The 22,255-nt window shown below is 46.4% G+C and overlaps 1 protein-coding gene across 1 annotated transcript; it reads right to left on the bottom strand.

Moving 5' to 3' along the window:
* Positions 1–281: 281 nt before the first annotated feature.
* Positions 282–8,034, bottom strand: LOC143925380 (zymogen granule membrane protein 16-like). The gene is made up of 3 exons (XM_077449948.1): positions 7,992–8,034; positions 7,587–7,719; positions 282–735 (listed from the first exon to the last, which is right to left on the bottom strand). The coding sequence occupies exons 1-3, from the start codon at positions 8,032–8,034 to the stop codon at positions 414–416; spliced, it is 498 nt and encodes a 165-aa protein (XP_077306074.1). The 3' UTR covers positions 282–413.
* Positions 8,035–22,255: the final 14,221 nt, after the last annotated feature.

Genomic DNA, 22,255 nt, shown 5'->3' with positions numbered 1-22,255 from the left:
TATTTCCGGCAAGTTGGAAAATTTGGTCCGACGGATATTCCGACGGAAACAGTCCGATGCAGACCACACACAGTCGGAATATCCGACAAAACGCTCCGATCGGACACATTCCATCGGAATCTCCGACTGTGTGTACAAGGGCTAAGACTGGGATGCTTTTAAAGTTCTTGTGTGTGTAAAGGCAGGCGTCCCAATACTTTTGGTAATATAATATAGTTGACTATAGTTCTCCTTTCAGAAAGCTTATAATTTAGTTTTAATATAAAAGAATCAGACAGGCATTGTAGCTGCAGATTTTATTATGAGGAGAGGATACACGGAATATTGGGAGCTGATACAGATGGGGGTAAGTTAGACAGATGACAGACAGGGGGCGATACTCTGCAGCTCAGGTCGGCACAGCGGTCTGGAAATTACTCCTCGCAGTGGTCGCAGTTGCTGTTGGGGTTGTCCCAGTGGAAGGCGATGGCGTTGATGGTGGAGCTGGAGCGTCCGCTGATGTATCTCAGGTAGGTGTCGGGGGTCGGTGAGGAGCTGCTGAAGGCGGTTCCAGTTTCTTTACCGAAACTGAACTCGCGCCCCTTGTTGGTGATAAATTCCAGCTGGCTGATGTGGGAGGTATTTCTCCCGTTTACCCGACTAATGTGCTCTCCGGGGTGAAGTAAAATTTCCTCCATATCACCCCATTTGCCCCCAATGTACTCTGACCACTTCGTCCCATATCGCACCTGGATCCTGTGGAGGGAACAAACCCACGTCATTCTTCAGAAGAGAAATACAGAAAGAAGATCTAAAATTGTAACATAAGATAAATAATATGAATAAAACTGCCATAAGCCCCACGCCAGCCTTAGGTTACCTGGCAAAAAACAAAAAAAAATGCCATGGTATCCGATTCCCATTGCTGCCAGTGCCGCAGCTATTTCCCCCAAAAATCACAAGATTTATACATTGGTTTAACCCCTTCAATACCGGGCGATTTCACCCCCTTCCTGCCCAGGATCATTTTCAGCTGTCACACTTTGAATGGCATAAATTATTTTTTTCATTTTTTTGAGACCAATAGAACTTTCCTTTGGTGGTATTCAATCACCACTGGGAATTTTTGTTTTTTGCTAAACAAAAAGACCGAAAATTTTGAAAAAACAAAAACCCTTTTTCATAATTTCTGTAATACAATTTTACAAATTAAGGCTCCGTGCACACTGAAGCTCAAAAAAAGCTTTTTCTGGATGCCAGATTGCTGGCGGAAAATTCTGGTTGAAAAACGTGCTTTTAACAGCGTTTTGTACTAGCGTTTATGAGCGTTTATTAGCGTTTATGGGCGTTTTCAATAAAAGAATGCAGCACTGCCCATATACAATTTACTCATCTGGGTAGAAACTATCCTACAATGTTTCAGAAAGCTTTTCTTCCTTCCTATGGTGTAGACATGCTGGTTCATCCATACCTAACAGTTTAGAGGGGATCTGAATCTGGCATTCCTGGTGGGTTGAAACAGTGGAAAATATTCAATAAAAGTACCAAAAATCCCACAGTGCATTCCAAATTCCTACAATGCATTGAAAAAATAGAATGCCGAACACTAATTAACGCGTGTTTATGAGCGTTTATAAGTGTTTATGAGCGTTGGCGTTTAACTTTTTTTAGCGGTGAAAAACGGCACTTTGAACGCGAATTTCTGGCGTTCAGAAAAAAGCCCATAAACTCCACTGCTCATTAAAGCTAAAAAACGTCCATGTGTGCATGGACACATAGGCTAACATAGAGTGAAGTTTAGGGGCTTTTAAAAAAAACGCCCAAACTTAAGCCAAACTAAAAGGCACTAATAAGGCAGAACTTATGAGCACTGATGGGCACTGATGAGGTGGCACTGATGAGACTGTACTGATGAGGTGGCACTAATAGGTGCTGATGAGGAAGCACTGATGGACACTAATTAGCACGAATGATCCTACATTGATTGTCACTGAAGAGGCTGCATGGATGGGCACTGATGAGGCTGCACTGATGGGCACTGATGTGGCTGCACTAATAGGCACTGATGAGGAGTCACTCATGAGCACTAATGAGGCGGCACTGGTGGTCAATGATTAGCACTGATGAGGCTGCACTAATTATCACTGAAGAGGCTACACTGATGGGCACTAATGAGGGTGTACTGGTGGGCACTGATGAGGCTGCACTGATGGGCACTGAAGAGGCAGAACTAATAGGCACTGATGAAACGGCACTGATGAGGCAGCACTGGTGGGCAGTGATTAGCACTGCACTGATGAGGCTGCACTGATGGGGCGGCACTGATGGGCACTAATGATACTGCCCTGATGGGCACTGATGAGGCGGCACTAATAGGCACTGATGAGGATGCACTTATGGGCACTGATGAGGTGACATTGATTGTTACTGAAGAGGCTGCACTGATGAGATGGCACTGGTGGGCACTAATGATACTGCCCTGATGGGCACTGATGAGGTGGCACTAATAGGCACTGATGAGGATGCACTTATGGGCACTGATGAGGTGGCACTGGTGGGCACTGATGAGGTTGCACTAATGGGCACTGAAGAGGCTGCACTGATGAAGTGGCACTGATGGGTAATGATGAGGCGTCACTGGTGGGCACTGATGAGGTGTCACTGGTGGGCACTGAGGCAGCACTGATAAGCTGCACTGATTAGGCTGCACTGATGGGCATGGATATGCTAAACTGTTAGGCACTGATATGCTGCACTGATGGACACCGATGGTGCTGAACTAATAACGTCCATTCAGGATGGCAAAGCCTCTGCCCAGCCATCAGTCTGCTATAAGCTGGGCAGAAAGTTGTTAATAGGGATGGTGAAATTTGGGTGATTTTTTTTTTGTGTTATTTTAGGGTGCAATCAGCTGGACCATGAGGATTACGAACGCTCTTTTCAGCTACCCTGGACATGCTTTTCTAGTCTTATTATTTTAAATGACTTTACACATGTAACAATGAAATACACAAAATAAAACACAAATGCAAAAAAATACAGAGCAGTTCCTCTATCAAAATTGCATGTACTGTACATTCACCCTGTGTGAATGGGGCAAGATCAAATGTTCTTCAGTCTATTTTCTCTGAAATTTTACTGTGTAAATGGGGAAAATACCACATTATGGCCACAAGATGGTGATGAGGAGCACAATTATTTCTCAATAGTCATGTCATAGTCCTAAATCAGGGATCTCCAAACTACACAACATCTGGCCCTCTGCAAGGTCTTATCCGGCCCACTGTTAGGGTCAGGGAGTTATACTCAGTGTGTACTGATTGAGGATTCAGGTCAGCAGAGGTCACCCATGGTCTCCACTTCAACCCCCCCAACCCACACCCAGACTTTGTAAAGGGTGACTCTAATGGGGACCCTGATGTAAGGAGCATTATGATGGGGACTCTGATAGGGACTTAGGTCTAAAGGGGATGTCTGGTGTAAGAAGGGCCTTGATGTAACAGGGAACCCTGACTTAAGGGAGGACTCTAATGGGGACCCCAATGCAACAGGGAATTCTAATGGGTACCCTGACTTAATGGTGGGCTCTAATACAATCCCTGATGTAAGGGGGACTCTAATAAAGACCCTGGAATTAAGGTGGACTCTGACAGGGACCCTGATGTAAGGGGGGACTCTAATGGGGACCCTGATGTAAGGGTAGACTCCAATAGGGACGCTGGTGTAAGGGGGGACTCTAATGGAGATCCTAATGTAAGGGTGGAGTCTAATGGGGATCTTGATGTAAAGGGGGGAGTCTAATGGGGATCCTGATCTAAGGGCGGACTCTTAAGGGAACCATGATGTAAGGGGGACTCAAATAAGGATTCTGATATAAGGGGGAGTCCAATGGGGATCCTGATGTAAAAGGCAATCTAATGGGGATTAGACATCCTCCAAAGGTCCCTCAATTTTTTGGGGGACCTTTTCAGGGGTCTGTGGGCCATTTCTTTATTTTAAATAGAAGCCATATGGGAAATGTCATTTGCCATCAGTAAAAACCATTTTCCTTTGTACCTGTCGCTGCTCCCGGCCCAGTGGAAGTTTTACATGTTGTTCTGCACTGGTACATGTTCCCAGGGCACTGCCCCGAGCCAGATTGGGCACAAGGCAGAGGTGGAAGGGGTAGAATGGGCGGATGCCCTGGGCGGATACAATTTGCAGGAGGGGGGGTGGCACAGGTGAAGTGTCAGCAGTGTGTATCACACAAAGCACTAGCTGGTGCCGCTAATAGCTGTGCCTGTACTGTAGTCGTCTGTACCTGCCTCTGTAACAATGTGCCAAGTACGCTCCTGCACCCGCCACAAGCCTAGACAGAGACAGACCGCACCAGTCCTTCCCTGTCAGCACTTCACTCCCTCCTATGGAGACGCTTCGTAGTCCCATCGCGGCGGTGTGACGTCACTCGCGGCCAGAGGCGGGATGGGAGGAGCATAGAGAGCTGCTGCTGAAGCTGCGACCTGGAGGTGGAGGTGCCGCCGAGGAGGAACCAGGTCAGCAAAGTGTGTATATGATTGCACCAAATTAAGCGCTAAACAGATAATGATTACCAAATGCCATCTGCAGATTAATAAATTAACTGTCTGGATCAGATGAGGGGGGGAGGCTGAGGGGGGATAAGTACCAATGCTACCTATTTTTAATTTTGGTAATATGCAGCCGGGGGGGGGGGGGGTTAATTTACTGCCACTGGTAACTGATGCATTAGTGGTTGACCAGTGGCAGTACATTAATCCCCCCCCCCCCCCCCCCCCGCTGCATATTACAGAAATTAAAAATAGCAATGGTAATTAACCCCCCCTCCCCCCCCAGCCTCCTTTCCTGCCAAATTCCGATCCAGTTAATTTATTCATCTGCAGCAGGTTCATAAACAAACTGTCTGGATCCGATTGGGGGAGGGGAGGAGACATCTGGCAGCAGGTGACGATGGTAAATGACGCGTGGCATCTGGCAGCAGGTGACGTTGGCAAATGACACGTGACATCTGGCAGCAGGTGACGATGGCAAGTGACATCTGGTTGGAAGCTAAACATTGTGGACCTTGAGTGTAGTGAACAAGTTTTGCTTTTTGACTGCTGGTGATTGCTGGGTTGCATTTTTTTAGGTTCTTTTTGGGGCTTTTCCTTGTATCTCTTTAACACTCTTTTCTGATACATTTTAAACAGCTTTTTGTTTTCTTTGCTTCCTTCAGCCTACTAATTAAGGGAAGTGGTTAATTGGTCACAGGTGCTTGAGGCCTATATAACCTTGTGCAGGACTCATTGTGAGCCCGCTCATCTTCGAGTCTGCTGGAACTCTGTCCCAGCAGAAGTTAAATGGGACTAAGTGGTGAGTTTAAAACAGGAGGTTATAACAGGGGTCATAGTATCTGTGTAGTGTGAGTACCTGAGTGTTGTGTGAGTAGTGTGTGTGGATCGTTAGTACTTGTGTATTGTGCACTGTATACTTGTGATTTGATCCACCTCACCGGGTTGCCTGTTACCACGATGGGCCACAGAGGGCAAAAAGACCAGCCAAAATGACAATATCACTGTCTAACCATCCTTTCAGTGTTTGAAGGTGGGTTCTGTTGTTCGGGGGTTGTATGATGGTTCGCCATTCAATTTTGGTGCTCCCAGACCTGTGCTTATTTACTATGTATTACCCTGTTATTTGTTACTCTTTGTCCTTATTCATTTGTAATTTATGTATTTTTTCTTACAACCTTACATGCTGGAATATTCACACACCCCCTGAGGAAGCAAAATTATTTGCGAAACATGTCGGGATAATTGTGTGTCTAAGACAAATACGGTTGTTCAGTATATGTTCTATGACCACCAAAAGATTTGCTACTATTTGTATATTTCATCCAATGCATGGAAATGAATTTTAATTTTGATTCAAATAAATATTTTATATTTAAATTTTTTTGTGTTTAAAAATTATGTTAATACACAATATGTATTGCACCATCAAAATTCCTTAATCTTTGCATCTAAGGGTGTTTGCTATGATCTTTTGAACCTAAAAATCTTTTTTTATATTCCAGAGGGTAGTATTGGGGGCATTAGTGGTAGGTTGACCAAAGCGTATAAACCCATTGTAAGTGTGGTAGCAAGTCCTAGTTGCAATCTCAGAGCACGCAATAAGAGGATAATATGTGACCGGTCTAAACTACGTGGCATGTTCACCAATGTCAGGAGCCTGGCGGACAAGATGGGTGAACTAGAGATACTGTTATACAAGGAGGATTTGGATTTTGTGGGAATTTCAGCTTTCATGTGGTTCAACAGCTCTCATGATTGGCTGGCAAACATTCAAGGATATACCCTTTATCACAAGAATAGGGAGGGTAAAAAAGGGGGAGGGGTATGGGGGGGGGGCAAAACCAATTTCCCTCAATGATATGTTCATCCCTGCTGAGCATTACACACATCTATAATTATCAGTGGACTGTCCCTTTAAATCATCTTGTACAATGTTCATTTATCAGATCACTGCAGAATATTACTCCTCATGCAGATTATCTCATGCTCCATACAATACATTATACTCTGCGCTGCATTTAGACATCACACCTCTCTAGGCAGGTCTCAATATTACAAAGCTAATAAAGGGTCTGGAGGATATTTGTTATAAGGAAAGATTGTGAGCACTGAACTTATTCTCACTGGAGAAGAGACGCTTGAGAGGGGATATGATTCCAATATACAAATACCGTACTGGTGACCCCACAATAGGGATACAACTTTTCCGCGGGATTTTAACAAGACTCGTGGCCACTCATTAAAATTAGAAGAAAAGAGGTTTAACCTTAAACTATGTAGAGGGTTCTTTACTTTAAGTGCAGCAAGTATGTGGAATTCCCTTCCACAGGCGGTGGTCTCAGCGGGGGGCATCAATAGTTTCAAGAATCTATTAGATAAACACCTGAATGACCGCAACATACAGGGATATACAATGTAATACTGACATATAATCACACACATAGGTTGGACTTGTGTATTTTTTCAACCTCGCCTACTATGTAACTATGTAACAAGCTGAATCTGGCAGCAGGTGACAGTGGCAAATGACACGTGGCATCTGGCAGCAGGTGACAGTGGCAAATGACACGTGGCATCTGGCAGCAGGTGACGGTGGTAAATTACCTGCTGCTCTGAGCCCTGGGCTGATAATTATTACAGGGCTCTTTACAGAGGAAATTATCAATTTTTTTTTTTTCCCTGCAAAGGAAAAATAATAAATTGATCTGCAGTAAAAAGCAGCACACACAGGAAACATAGCTGATTCCCACTGACGCTGACTCTTTCTTTACACCCGGGGGGGGGGGGGGGGGTCTTTGTCCTGGGCACCGAATGACCTTGTCCCGGCACTGCCCCGAGCATTTTGATTGGACAGATTTGGCTCCCATTGGGTTCGGTATCTGAACTTCTTTGAAGTTTGCCAAACTCTGTTCTCTAAACCCGGAGCAGCTGAGCTCAGTGATAATAGAGAATAGGGACAGACACAGAGAATCCCCCCAATATACACATGTATTAGTATGAAGCTGATAACAAAAGGAAACCCTGCGCCGTGTGTCTCACCCGGTGATGTAACGACGGTCGATACGAACTTTCAGGGCTGTGATTTGTCCATCCACTTGGTTTCCAGACTGTGAAAAACGCTTTCCGCCCGTACCGCCATATTCACTGGAGTGCGAGGGGCGGCGCTGCTGAGCTGAGGAATTAAGGAGGCAAAACAGCTGTGACATCACTATTCTCTGTATATAATATATTACACAGGAGTGACATCACCACTCTCCAGATATAAGATATACTATAGAAGAGTGACATCACTATTTTCTATATATAATGTATTATACAAGAGTGACATCACCACTCTCCAGATATAAGATATACTATAGAAGAGTGACATCACCACTCTCCAGATATAAGACATATGGTGACATGAGATGTGAATCTATCAGATGAGAGAAGAGGATCTCTTACCTGCAGTGATGGCGCACACACTGACAAGGATCCACAGCAACATTCTGCTATAAAACATAATCGACATTATTATATAATATATATGCAGCAGAGCATTGCACCTCAAATACCGCACAACACTATCCTTAATACTGAAAGTATTGCCCCCCCAAATACTGCACAACACTGTCCCCAGTACTACAGAGCATCGTACCTCGAATACTGCGTAGAATTGCCCTCAGTAGTGCAGAGCATTGTAGCTTCAATACTGCACAACACTGTCCCTAATACTAATACTACGTAGCACCGCCCCCAGTCCTGCAGAGCCCCACACCTCAAACACTGCACAGCACCGCGCCCCCGGTACAAAGAAGAAGAAAAAGATTGAGGAAATGCCCGGAGCTTTCTGGCATGACTTCTTGAAGTTTAGCACTTGGAGGCAAAAGTGCTTCTTTGCAACCGGATCTCATCGCTGTAATTATGGACTTTTAAAGTGAAGTTGTTGTTTTATTCATCTAAAACACTGAAAGCTCATTATACAGTTTTAATTAGCGCTACGCCATTTATTACCTCAATTACTGTGCAATCCTCGCATATTGTGTCAGCTGCTTTTACCAAAATTTTTCCTATTTTTATGATTCCAGCGCAACAAAACGGTGTCCTTTCTATTCTGGGTCTATTCTAAGGAGCTAATGAGAGGAGCAAGTTGTTTTTTTTTTGGGGGGGGGGGCAATTTCCCTCAATGATATGTTCATCCCTGCTGAGCATTGCACCCATCCATAATTATTAGTGGACTGTCCCTTTAAATCATCTTGTACAATGTTCATTTATCTGATCACTGCAGAATATTACTGCTCATGCAGATTATCTCATGCTCCATACAATACATTATACTCTGCGCGGCATTTAGACATCACACCGCTCTAGGCAGGTCTCACTATTAACGCCCTTTCGTACAAGCTCCGCCCCCTGCGTCATGAGTTGTAAATCACTGTACAAATTGTTGGCGCTATATAAATCCGGTATAATAATAAAAATAATAATAATGTGCTATTGGGGACCTCATGGGGTCTGTCCCATATACAGAAATATTTGTTAAACTATACAGACCCCCAAATCAGAAAGAAAAAATAGATTTATGTTTCATAAACTTCAGTGAGTCTCCTGACTCCTCTCAGCACCCCCTTTCCCCGAACGGTTTACTGACTGAATGCAATTACAAATGTCCAAAATCCACCAAAAAGAGAAACAAAAAGTTTCAACTGTATATTTAAAGGCTTGAGCTGTAGATATAATTTATATTTTTTTCAAATATGTAAAATGGGGGCAAAATTGAATGTTATTATGAGGTTATTTACTCTCCACGTCAAATGTTATTCATTTGTTAACAATAAAGTTTTAGGGGAACATATCACATTATGGCCACTAGATGGAGCTGATGGATCATAGTAAATAAGTTTTTAAAGAGGAACTGCAGTCTGCTCACATAATTTGTAAAAATATTTGCCATTCTGAAGCTTCCCTCCAACCACTTTGCATATTATTTTATATATACTGTGATTCTGTACTTGCCAAATATGTTGCAGAAATCTCCCTCCACTGAGTCTGGCTGCAGCCATTTTAACAGATGGAAACCGGAAGTGATGTCGGCAGGCTGCAGCTCCTGTTCTTCGCATTGGCCCGAGTGGAGCTGGAAGGTAAGTATGAGAGAGAGCACACCACACAGAATATGAGGGATTCGGTTGGCGGTACTAGACAGTTCTGAATTCACTGTGTAGTAATATGACTGAACAGAAGTGACTCCATCTTTATATAAGTTCATATAAGATTAATTTGGGTTAATCTGCTAGTTCAAGTTTTGTATTCTCAGACTGTGACAGACTGTAACAGTGTTTGCCACGCGCACATATAGGAAAATATAGTTTACAGCAGCATCTTTGCTCTGTACCTTTCTATATAAAGCTTACGTGGTGTAGAGACCGGTCTGGGATATTTTCCTGTGTAAAGGGGAACACCAAAGGGTTTACTTCCTCTTTAAGGGGTTGAGGATTTGAGTATTAATGACATGTAATGATATGTAATGATATGAAATGTACACCTCTGTATTAAATCACGCCCATGTTCCATGCAATGATTGGTTAATGATAATGTATATAAGTTGTATACCCGCCCAGAATTAAATCAGATAGATTTGAACATTTAGACTCTGCATCATCTCTTTTGTGTTCACCAAGAAGCTATCTCCTCAGTACTGAGAGGGTCCTGTGAGTGCGGTAATTGCAGACATGTACGGAGCTGTATAGAAAAGGAAGCACAGGACATACATGACAGGGTGCAAGGGAATTACTGGGCTAAAGTAAAAGCAGCGTGGGGGTGGTTTAAGATGCAGGCGTACTTACCCTATTGGTGGAAGGTCACAAGGGGGGAGGAGTGTGGGTCTTTCGTCCATGTGCCAGGGTGGGGCAAGTCAGCAGTTGGGGGTCAGCAAGCGAGGAGAGACGTTGTGTCCTGCAAGCAGATAGAGAGAGGTTAGTTAGGATGAGTGGGTTGCAAGAGCTTTGGGCGCAGCTTAGGGAAGCAGCGGAGGTGCATGGCACGGAGTGGCTTCAGGGCCAGATTGCTGCCACGCTGCAGGGGGTAGGACAGGGTCCTTCCACGGCTGGGCCTGTCCAGCTGCGTGCTCGGAGGTCTAGACCCCCGGAGCGCCTGAGCCCAGACAATACCCCCCGGACTCGACGCCGTTATGGGAGCCCCAGCCGGGACCCTTCAGCCACCCCCGCCGAGCGGACACTCCGACCAGCCAGCGGGGGGCCTGGAAGGAATCCCCGTCCACGGCAAAGTCCCAGGGGGGGGGGAAGTTCGGGGGGCCGGCGGGCCCCCACCCCCTCCTTCCACCTCAATGGCTCGGATCCGTTCGGCTGCTGCCTCCGGCGAGGTTCCGGTCGGGGGGGCAGTCCGCCGTGGGAGACACAGAAGAGCGGGCACCAGTGCGGGAGTTGAGGCAGCTGGGGGCTTACCTCGTGGAGTCGCCATCTTGGCTGCTGGCAGTGAGCAGGATCGCGCCATTGCCGCACGTCGGTCGGGAGGCCCCGCCTCCGGGCTCAGTTTGGGTCCTGGGAGGGCTGGCCAGAGGAATGCCTGCGCGTTGGACGAGATTGCGGCGCGGCTTGATGACGTCACCGGCTCGGCGCCAATTTTGAATGCTGACAGGAACACTGTGAGGAATCCCAGCTTTTCTCCTCTGCCCAGCGCTGCAGTGCCCAGGGGAGGAGGAGGACCTGACGGACATCAGCAGTATCCGATGTCGGTGGACCGGGCTGGCAGCAGCAGTGAGGAGGGAGAGCTGCCTGAAGATCCCCAGGAGGCTGCAGGAGTATCCGGTGGGGCGGCTGGAGGTTCTCATCGCCTGGGACAGCCTGGTGAGTGTTCACACTCTTCTTTGTCTTGTGGGGTGGGGGAGGGTTGTCGGGGGGGGGAGTGGGGGCGGGGGGGCCTCTGGGGGGGGGAGCGTGGCAGTTGTAGGGGGGAGGGGGGTGGGGGAGGGTAGTGCTCAGGCCGGGCAGGGGGTGGGGGAGGGGTCGCAGGGGTTGTTGGAGTCCCTCAGGGAGCTGCTGCGGCGATTGGACGGGGGGGAGGTGAGACCCCCGGCTCCGGTGACGCCGTGGGTTGTTCCGCCGGCGGTGGTGAGGGGGCAGGCTGGTGGGGGGGGGACGGTTCAGAAGACGTCGGTGACGACGGAGACGCAGACGGACAAGGACGCCGGGGGTACTAAGCCTGGATCAGAGACGGGGGACAAGGACTTGGACAAGGTGCGTTTGGCGGATGCAGCGCACTGTGAGGTATATGTGTGTTTTGAGGGCCCATTGGGGGCCCACTTGAAGAAGGAGGTGCGGAAAAAGATTTGGAAGGACGAGTTTGTGGAAATATTTTCCCTGCTCCCCTTGGAGAAATTTAATTTAGATCGGGTGAAACCGGATGAGAGTAAAAAGGATGAGGAGGAGAAGAGGAGGTATAGGTTAATCCCGCGCACATTTGCAAACTGGCTGCAGGCATTTGCGATTTTTGCAAGTGTGATCGGGGAGAAGGCCCCGGAAAATTGCTCCGCACTGTTCTGCTATTTGGAGGCGATCAGTGAGGCTCATAGGGTTTATGGGGGTTTGGCATGGCTTCGGTATGACGAGCAGTTTCGTCAGCGGAAGGCTGTTCGCCCCTCCATCAGATGGGATCAAAAAGACATTAGTCTTTGGATGAAGTTGATGACATCTTCGAGGGGGTCGGGGCAGTTTTTTCCAGGGGGGGCCGGCGGCGCTTCCTCCGCGGGATCGCCGGCCCCTAAAAAGAAAGGGGTCTGCTGGCAGTTCAATGAAGGAACTTGCCGTTTCGGCTCAGCGTGCAGATACAAGCACGAGTGCGCAGGCTGCAGCGGGAGCCACCCCTTCCTGCGTTGCTTTAAGCAGGGCAAGGGTCGGCCAGGGGACAACGCTGGAAAAAGGGATGACGCCGGTGAGTCTGGTAAGGATGCTTCCTTTTCTAAGTAGGTATCCGGACAGGACGGCGGCGCTGTTTTTGGAGGTTGGCTTTAGGGAGGGGTTTAGGATTCCGAGTATGGTGCGGGAAGTGCCACCGCTCTCGGATAACTTGAGGTCGGCCCGTCTCCATCAGGAGGTGGTGTCGGCCAAATTGGCCAAGGAGGTGGCGTTGGGGCGGATGGCGGGCCCGTTCGTGGATCCTCCGCTGCCAGGTTTAGTTGTTTCCCCGTTGGGAGTTGTTCCAAAAAAGGAACCGGGTCAGTACAGGATGATTCATCATCTGTCCTACCGATGTGGAATCGGCCTTTCGTTTGTTGCCTGTACACCCCGAGAGCATGTGTTTGTTGGGTTGTTGCTGGCTGGGGGAGTACTTCGTGGATAGGTGTCTCCCAATGGGGTGTTCCATTTCTTGTGCGTATTTTGAGCAGTTTAGCTCGTTTTTTGAATGGGCAGTGAGGGAGGTTGCGGGGGTGAGTTCTATTATCCACTATTTGGATGATTTTTTATGCATAGGCCCCCCGGATTCTCGTTGTTGTGGCATTTTGCTCGGGACGGTTCAACATTTAGCGCACAGATTTGGGATCCCCCTGGCGGCGGATAAGACCGAAGGCCCCACATCGGCCTTGGTTTTCCTGGGCATCACGATTGATTCAATGGCCATGGAGTGTAGATTGCCGGAGGACAAATTGGTGGCATTGCGGCAGGAGGTGTGTGTGGCCAGCGGCAAGCGTAAGCTTCGCTTGAAGGAAGTGCAGTCCTTGCTTGGCAAATTGAATTTTGCTTGCAGGATTATCCCTATGGGGCGTATTTTCTGTAGACGATTGGCGGCGGCGACCGCGGGGGTACGCATGCCGAATCATTTTGTGAGGTTGACGAGGGAGTTACGGGAAGACATGAAGATTTGGGATTCCTTTCTGGCGGAATTCAATGGGCGGGCCATTTGGCAGGTTGGGCCGGTCGGCAATGCTGATCTGGTCCTGTTCATGGACGCGGCTGGGTCGGGTGGCTATGGCGCTTATTGCCAGGGTAGATGGAGCGCGGGCCTGTGGCCGGAGAGTTGGAGGGAAGCGGGTTTTCTCAAAAATTTAGTCTTGCTGGAGTTGTTCCCCATTGTTTTAGCTGTGGAGTTGTGGGGGGAGGTCTTTGAGAACAGGAAGGTGCAATTCAATTGCGACAACATGGGGGTGGTGATGGCCATTAACAACATCTCGGCCTCTTCCCCCCCGGTGATACGGTTGTTGCGCCACTTGGTGCTTTGCTGTTTGCGCATAAATGCGTTTATATATGCTGTGCATATCCCTGGGGTCGACAATGGCTTAGCGGATGCTTTGTCTCGTTTCCAGTGGGACACGTTTCGCAAATTGGCACCGGAGGCACGTCAGGAAGGGGAACGGTGCCCGCAGGAGCTGTGGACGGTTGCATTGGAGTCGCCGCAGGATTGATCAGACGGTCTCTCAGCGCAGGAACGTGGAAGGCTTATCAGAAAGTTTGGCAAGAATGGTTGGACTTGGTGAATGAGGTAGGAGGTATGGGGGGCCCGGATAGGCTGGAGATGCTGATGTTGATTTTTATATGTGCTAATCATGCGAAGGGAGTGTCCGGGGCAGCCATCGGACGGAAGATGGCTGCGTTGGCCTTCTGGTTTCAGATGGAAGGTAGGGTGGATGTCACAAAGGCATTTTTGGTTCGCAGGGCTCTGCGGGGGTACAGAAGGGGTTCCCAAACACGCGACTCCAGGCGCCCTGTTTCTTTTGCGGTGCTGGGGTCAGTTCTGTCAGTGTTGGGGGAGGTGTGTTCCACGGGTTACGAGGTAGTACTGTTTACGGCGGCGTTTGTGTTGGCGTTCTTTGGGGCTTTTCGGATTGGGGAGCTGGTCTCGCCGTCCAGGAGGGTGGCTGGTGGACTGCGGTGGAGTGATGTCCAATGCTCGGGAGACAAGGTGAGGATCTGGATTAGGAAGTCAAAGATGGATCAGGAAGGCAGGGGGGCCTGGGTGGAGTTGTTTACAGGGGTGGAGGAGCAGCTTTGTCCGGTACTGGCTCTGCAGCGGTTTTTGGCCCTCCGCCCGCCGGGGCGTTGCTGGTGCATCGGGATGGCTCCTGCCTGTCCAGGTTCCAATTTTCTGCGGTTTTTCGGAGGTGTCTGGAGGCAGCTGGTCTTCCTTCGGGTGAGTATGCTTCCCACTCGTTTCGGATAGGGGCGGCTACTGAGGCAGCTAGATGGGGACTTCCGTCGGAAGTCATTAAGAGGATTGGTCGGTGGGAATCGGCTAGATACCGGTTATATGTTAGGCCACAACTGTTGTGCTGAATTGTTTTGTTGATTTTGTATGTTACTACTGTTGATGGGTTTGCATGGTTTTTTCCTTTCTTTTTCAGATCCCCCAAGATGTCTCGTTTGGATAATGGGACATTCTTTTGTTTTTTGGGGAGCCAGGAGGGCGGATGTCAGGCCTGAAGGTAGACAACTCAGGGTGGCCAGGGAGGAAGGCACGGTCAGGTGGATTGGGATCCCGGGTATGATGTGGCATAAGGTGGTCCCCGAGGTACATCGTTTTGCTGCCTTGGATCGGTCCCCGGATATTTTGGTGCTCCATGTTGGGGGCAATGATCTGGGGATCCGACCGATGCGACAAGTGATCAAGGACATACAGTGGGATTTCTTGAGGCTCCGTACCGCTTTCCCGGACATGACGGTGGTGTGGTCGGATATAGTGGCCCGCATGTCGTGGAGAGGGGCTCGATCCTGGGAAAAACTGAACAAAACCAGGATTAAGGTCAACAAGGAGGTGGGGAGGTTTGTGGCCCGGAATGGTGGGGTGGTCATCCGTCATTGGGAGTTAGAAGTGGACACCTGGAGGTATTTGAGGGGCGACGGGGTTCATTTGAACCCTGTGGGCATTGATCTGTGGGCCTTAGGGCTGGAAGATGGTGTGCACCGGGCTTTGCTGGCGTGGCGGCGGTCACAAGTGTAAGGTTTCACACTTGTTCCGCGGTGGCGTTGGGTCCTTGGCGACTTCTATATATATATATGAATATATATATGTAGAAATGCATGGGTCAATTGAAAAAGGTTGGGACCCATGCCAGAGATGGAGTCATTGTGTTTGGGCTGGTGTCAGTCCAGATTAATGGCTAACATATTTGGGGGTCTGTGGTCAGTTAGTGAGTCCTCGAGGCAAGTTTGGCGGCTGGGGACAGATGCTGACGAAGTGGGGATCACAGGCTCAAAATAATAAGGGGTCGTCAGGGACCAGCCAAAAAAGCACTTAGGGTCTTTTGGGTAACTGAAGTTGTTACAAGTTTTTGTATTATTAAAATATTTAAAATAAAGTTTAATTTTTTATTGTTATTTAAATAAAGGCCGTTGAGGCCATTTTCATCCAAGCAGGTGTCCGGGTATTTATTTTAAGATTAACAGTTAAGGTTTACATGTATTGTTGGGGAAGTAAGTTATCTGGCTACCCTAGTCAAGACATGTACGGAGCTGTATAGAAAAGGAAGCGCAGGACATACATGACAGGGTGCAAGGGAATTACTGGGCTAAAGTAAAAGCAGCGTGGGGGTGGTTTAAGATGCAGGCGTACTTACCCTATTGGTGGAAGGTCACAAGGGGGGAGGAGTGTGGGTCTTTCGTCCATGTGCCAGGGTGGGGCAAGTCAGCAGTTGGGGGTCAGCAAGCGAGGAGAGACGTTCCCGCCCGCCCTCCCTAATAATGGATAGTGGTTGGGTTTGGAAGGGTTGTCGTTCCGGGGGTGGCGTTGGGTCCTTGGCGACTTCTATATATATATATGAATATATATATGTAGAAATGCATGGGTCAATTGAAAAAGGTTGGGACCCATGCCAGAGATGGAGTCATTGTGTTTGGGCTGGTGTCAGTCCAGATTAATGGCTAACATATTTGGGGGTCTGTGGTCAGTTAGTGAGTCCTCGAGGCAAGTTTGGCGGCTGGGGACAGATGCTGACGAAGTGGGGATCACAGGCTCAAAATAATAAGGGGTCGTCAGGGACCAGCCAAAAAAGCACTTAGGGTCTTTTGGGTAACTGGAAGTTGTTACAAGTTTTTGTATTATTAAAATATTTAAAATAAAGTTTAATTTTTTATTGTTATTTAAATAAAGGCCGTTGAGGCCATTTTCATCCAAGCAGGTGTCCGGGTATTTATTTTAAGATTAACAGTTAAGGTTTACATGTATTGTTGGGGAAGTAAGTTATCTGGCTACCCTAGTCATGTGATTATACCTAGCTGGTCTTGTCAGGTATATAGAAATACCATTTGATTCTCTTCAGATGGAGGCACCGCTTGATTTTTGAATTTAGGACTGAGTTTAGATAAGGCTCAGCTGTCCTAAGATTTTTCTTGCCTAAGCTTTGATAAAACCTTAGTCTCTAAAAAAAAAAAAAAAAAACTCATAGATCACCGTTCAGCAACAGGCACGGGTACGGAGGGTGGTGGAGGCTGATTCCCAGGTGGCATTGGGACATGGTGCCTCTACTGCACCAGACATACCTGATGTAGGGGAGGAGGACTGTGAGACCGAGGCTTCGGGGACGGCACCCACACCTGCTTGTACAGGAAAAGGTTCAACCAAGGGTAAAAAAAGTGAGAGCTGGTGGAAAGGCTAGAACCCTTGTTGAAAGCACCCCACCTCGTGCAACAAGCAGCCCCTGATGCTGGGATCTCCTAAGACTTTGCGGGATTACGGTACCAGAGATTCACATAACACTGAGATGTCAGTTTATTGGGCAGTAATAACATTTTGGTTGACAAGGGGACATGGTTACTGTTTTGGGGGGTCTGAATGAGGTAGAGGGAAGTTAAAAATCTTCCTCCTTCCCCCTCGGATCCCCCCAGATTCCCTTTTTGCTCCTCGATTCTCCACCTCTGAGCTGGTGAGTTTGGGGGTGTGAATACTGACGCGGGTTGCCAGTGAAGCGCTGAGATCGCAGCTTTATGGACTGACCGTTTCTGTGTCGATCAGTGAGGATTCTCAGTGAGCGGAGATCATCGGCGGGAGAACATGTTTAAACACTTCTCTGTTTCATGGACTGTTTGTGGACAGTGATCAGTGACAATCCTTGGGAGTCGTCGCTGTTCGTAGCTTCATAAGATGGGCACCTAGGTAGAGGAAAGTTGTTAATAGAGAGAAATGCTTAATTTTATGTGTGTGTTAATTTTTGTCTTGTCAATTTAAAGTATAGGTTGTTTTTTCTTCTGAATGCAGATGGATTGTTGGGTAGTTGATATATGTCCTATGATCCTGCCAAGACAGAGAGCATTGCTAAAGTGGGCAGGTGGGAGGGACAGAGTAGGGTACTCATCTGTGTGGGGTGCTTTAAGAGGATTGAATTGCGGATTTGGACAAGGACAAGTTACTATTTGAGTGATTCCTCCGGTCCAAAGTATTGTTTAGCACAATGCACGGAGGTACATAGCCGCTTGCAGAGATCTGCTATTTTGCTTCAAGTGGAAGAGGAGATCAAACCACCGACCATGCCTTCACTATCGTTTTTGTGGAGAGCATACGGATATATTTGCATTCCATATTCAGTGAATCAGAGAGACTTACTGGAGTGGAGAATGAATGTCAAGGAAGAATGTAATTGAGAAGAGTTATCTATATAGATTTAAAATGTTATACATGTTTGTTGTTAAAATGTTGCAACTATCGTCAGTCTATTCATGAAATGTGTTGGGCACATATTAAGCCCATGCCCACTGCATAGTAGATTGGGAACAATAAAAGGGGAATGTGACACGTCACTGATAAATTACATGTATGAACTGGTACCAGATGTTTTTTTTTAAGAATCTGATCAGATACAAATTTTTAAAAGTAGCATTTCAATCTATGTATAGGGTTTCAGTTAGTTCAGGAGTCTGACTTTAAGGACTGTTGTAGTAGTAGTTGCCTATCCTTACATTATTGAAGTTAAAAGGTGTTTATTTTCTAAAAAGAACAAATGTGCTATATTTGTGCAAATTGTTTTAATTGTGTTTAAACTGTATTAACAATCATTGGGGATTTTAAAATGTTGATTTTAACCAAATACAAGTTTAAGAATATTGTAATTGGGAAGAATATCTAGGCTAAGAATTAAGTTATAGATTCCAGGCACTATGCCAGAGGAATTGTAGTTGGTAAAGAAAAAGGAAGTGACTTTAAGGTTGTGTAATTCTATGCACTAGAGAAAAATATTAAGGTTTTAAAAGGTGTTCAAAGGGAAAATATGAAAAAATTGAGAGTGAATGGATTGGCCAAGTGAATGTGGAATGAGAAAGTGGTTGTATTGTGTTTAATGAACGCATAGGGTATAATTTTGATTAGTAAAGTATTTTAAGTGTGTATTTAAAATGTACACAACAAGTTGTCTCATATTGTGTTTAGGCCCACGCTGGTAACAGAGGGGTGAGATTTGGGAAAAATGTTTCTGAATATATTGCGTCCATGGGGTACTAAAAAGTGATGGGAAGGATTTGTTTGAAATAAGCCATGGGTCTTCAAACTACGGCCCTCCAGTTGTTCAGGAACTACAATTCCCATCATGCCTAGTCATGTCTGTGAATGTCAGAGTTTTACAATGCCTCATGGGATGTGTAGTTTTGCAACAGCTGGAGGGCCGTAGTTTGAGGATCCCTGAAATAAGCAATCAGAATGACGATTCTGGATATTTACCTTTTGAATTCCCAGAGTGTCAGTCATGAAGTGTTGATGATGTAATGTTGTTTATCCATCAATGTTTTGTTTGTTGCTGATGATCAGACATATTTGCAAAGTTGGGAGACAGAATATGGGTTTGGGTAAAATGTTCTGTCCTAAGTCCCTCGGGTCCACTTGGGTCCCTGGAATAGAAGAAACTAAAGGGGTTTACGTTTTGTTGAAGTTCTGCTCTAATATTGGATTTGACAAAATGTTTAGTTAAAAACATTGAATGTATATAATGAAAACCCTTGCTGAGAAACATTTTCGCTCCTGCATGCTTTACTTATGTTTGAGTCAATGAAGAATATTATTTTTAATACCTCCAATGGTTCAGGCCTGAATTGATCAGGTAGATTCTGTGATTTCTCATGTCGGAGGAGGAGTATCTGCCCCAGCCAGCCAGCATTCACCCACAGCCCCATGCACATGAAGAAATGCCCACCCCAGTCATACCCTACACCCCATTCATACCCTGCCCTATACCCTATCCGAATGAATAGATGATTATATTTTTTACATGGAAATCTTCGTTGTTCATCTTCATTGTTCAAATACCATAGGAGGTGCTTAGATGACTAAAGGCGGACTCCTGCTGAAGAGTGTTCCTGGGAATGACAACTTGAGGGCGAGCCAAAATGACTCAAAGCCGAGGTTTTACGAAATTCCAGTGAGCACCACATGAGAGAGATTCAGATTTGGCAGCCCGAAGACCCAGGTCTCGCCCAACGCATCAGTTCCATTTTGTCTGTGGATATCAAGTTCTGTCCTTACAAAGAGGCAGTGTTTTGGGGTACAGAATTCATGTCTGTACATACAAGTGATCACAGAATTGAACCAAAAGTTTTGGGAAAAGTTGAGGCGAATGAGAGTTATACTGTGAACATTTCCTTTTCCTTCCTTTTTTTGCACCCTTAAAAACCACTTTGACCTACAGGTAAGTCTAGATTAAGGCTTACCTGTAGGTCCAAAAATATCTCCTAAACTGTGTATTTACAAAAAGACAGGCACATGTGCACTGGGCATGCCGCTGCTAACGCCGATATGCCGTTAGTGGCAGCTCCCGTGATTATGCGCGGGAGTGACGTCATTGCTGCTCCGGCACTGTGAGTGGCCGGAGCATCGATACCCGGAAGAAGATGGTTGCTCCCTGCTACAGGGGACAGCGGTGACACATAATGGGCACATAATGGGCTACTATGCGATGCGATGCGATGCATAGTAGTCCATTATGCTTTACCTTTGCAGGGAGACAAAGAGGAAGTAAACCCATCAGGGTTTACTTTCTCTTTAATAGACATCCAGAAGCCATCCAAGAGACTTATTTTTGTGTATTTCTTTGGGACTATTTTTATTTGGCCTAAAGGCTGTCATGCCCCTCCCACTTATTTTTATGGACTGTCACGCCCCTTCCTCCCTTTTGCATTCCATGGACAATTGCTATGCAGCTGAAATTACATGTTGTTTTCTATTTTTGCATGTTTAGTGTGGTTCTCCGGGTGAGGGTCGGGGGGCATATTGGGATTGTTGTTGATATGTTTATTTGATCATATTGGCACACTGCACTGTGTTACTCACATAGTTCATTACAGCAGGGAGATTTTTGTTTTCATTTTTTTTTTTTTAACTCATTATTGCATGAGGTTGTTTACTTATATTTTGTGCTCTATACTATAAGAGACAGGTCATGTGATATTGATAGTTCCATTTTTAAGGTTTTGCTATTTTTTTTTTTACTTTTATTTTTAGTGCTACACTTATTATTTACACAATGCAGATAAGTCAATCACCTTTGTGTCTGAAAGAGGGGATTGTAGTAGTATGACTGAACAGAAGTGACTCCGTTTTGTGCAGCCATAGAGCCATAGAAATTCATATATCTTAAAGAGGAGCTGTACTTTTAAAAAAAAAATATTAAAAGCCAGCAGCTACAAATACTGCAGCTGCTGACTTTTAATAAATTGACATTTACCTGTCCCAGGGTCCAGCGATGTCGGCGGCAGATGAATAGCAATCGCTCGTCTCTCGGCTGCCCCCGCCGCCATCCTCTGTCAGAGAATCGGGAAGTGAAGCATTGCGGCTTCACTGCCCGGTTCCCTACTGCGCATGCTCGAGTCGCGCTGCGCGTCTCCACTGGTCCCAGCTGTGTCCTGGGAACTGTGTGTTTCCTATAACACAATGGGGGGGGGGGGCGCATCTACGGCTAGCTGCGGCTAGCTTGTCCCGGAAGTGGGTGCAGATACCTGGATTATCCAGGTATCTGCACCCCCCTCCCCCCTGAAAGGTGCCAATTGTGCCACCGGAGGGGGGGAGGGATCAGATGAGCGGAACTTCCACTTCAGGGTGGAGGTCCGCTTTAACTTGCATATTCAGACTCAAGTTAAGATCACTAGTTCTGTTTTTCAGCATTGGTAGCAGATTTTTCTATAAAGCACACATATAAGAAAATATACCTTACAGCAACACCTTTGCTCTGTACCTTTCTATATAAAGCCTCTGTGGTTGAAGAGCGGTCTGGAATATCTTCCTGTGTAATTGACATGTGCATTCGTTTTCGTCCAAATGCATTTTCGTCCGAATTTCGGGTATTTTCGCTATCGTTTTAACAAACAATAACGAACGTGCAGAGTCCGAAAACCGAAAGATCCGACATAATGCTTTATTTTTGTTTTAGTTGTGACAACAGTTCTATATCGAACCGTGGTTGAATGTGCCTAACCTTAGTTCTATTAGTCCAGGATTATTCTACATAGAGAGAAAAGAATCGACATTATAGAGACAATAGCAAAAAAAGGTTGAATGTGCCTAACCTAACTCTATTAGTCCAAGATTATTTGACATAGAGAGAAAAGATTTGAAATGAAGATTTGACGAAGTTGTCGCCGTGAGTGGACATTTATGGTCAAATGCTCCGCCCATAGGCTATAGAATAATTCTAATGATGGTTGACTAGGAATAATAATTAATAAATATAATTATTACTAGTGTCATACAACATTAGAATTCTACTATAGCTTGTAGGCGGAACATTAGACCGGAAATGTATGATTGCA

The sequence above is a fragment of the Lithobates pipiens genome, unplaced genomic scaffold, assembly GCF_037356315.1.
Source record: "Lithobates pipiens isolate NorthernLeopardFrog02 unplaced genomic scaffold, aLitPip1_a1.2 Scaffold_22, whole genome shotgun sequence".
Taxonomy (NCBI): Eukaryota; Metazoa; Chordata; class Amphibia; order Anura; family Ranidae; genus Lithobates; species Lithobates pipiens.
This window is presented reverse-complemented; position numbering and strand designations above follow the sequence as displayed.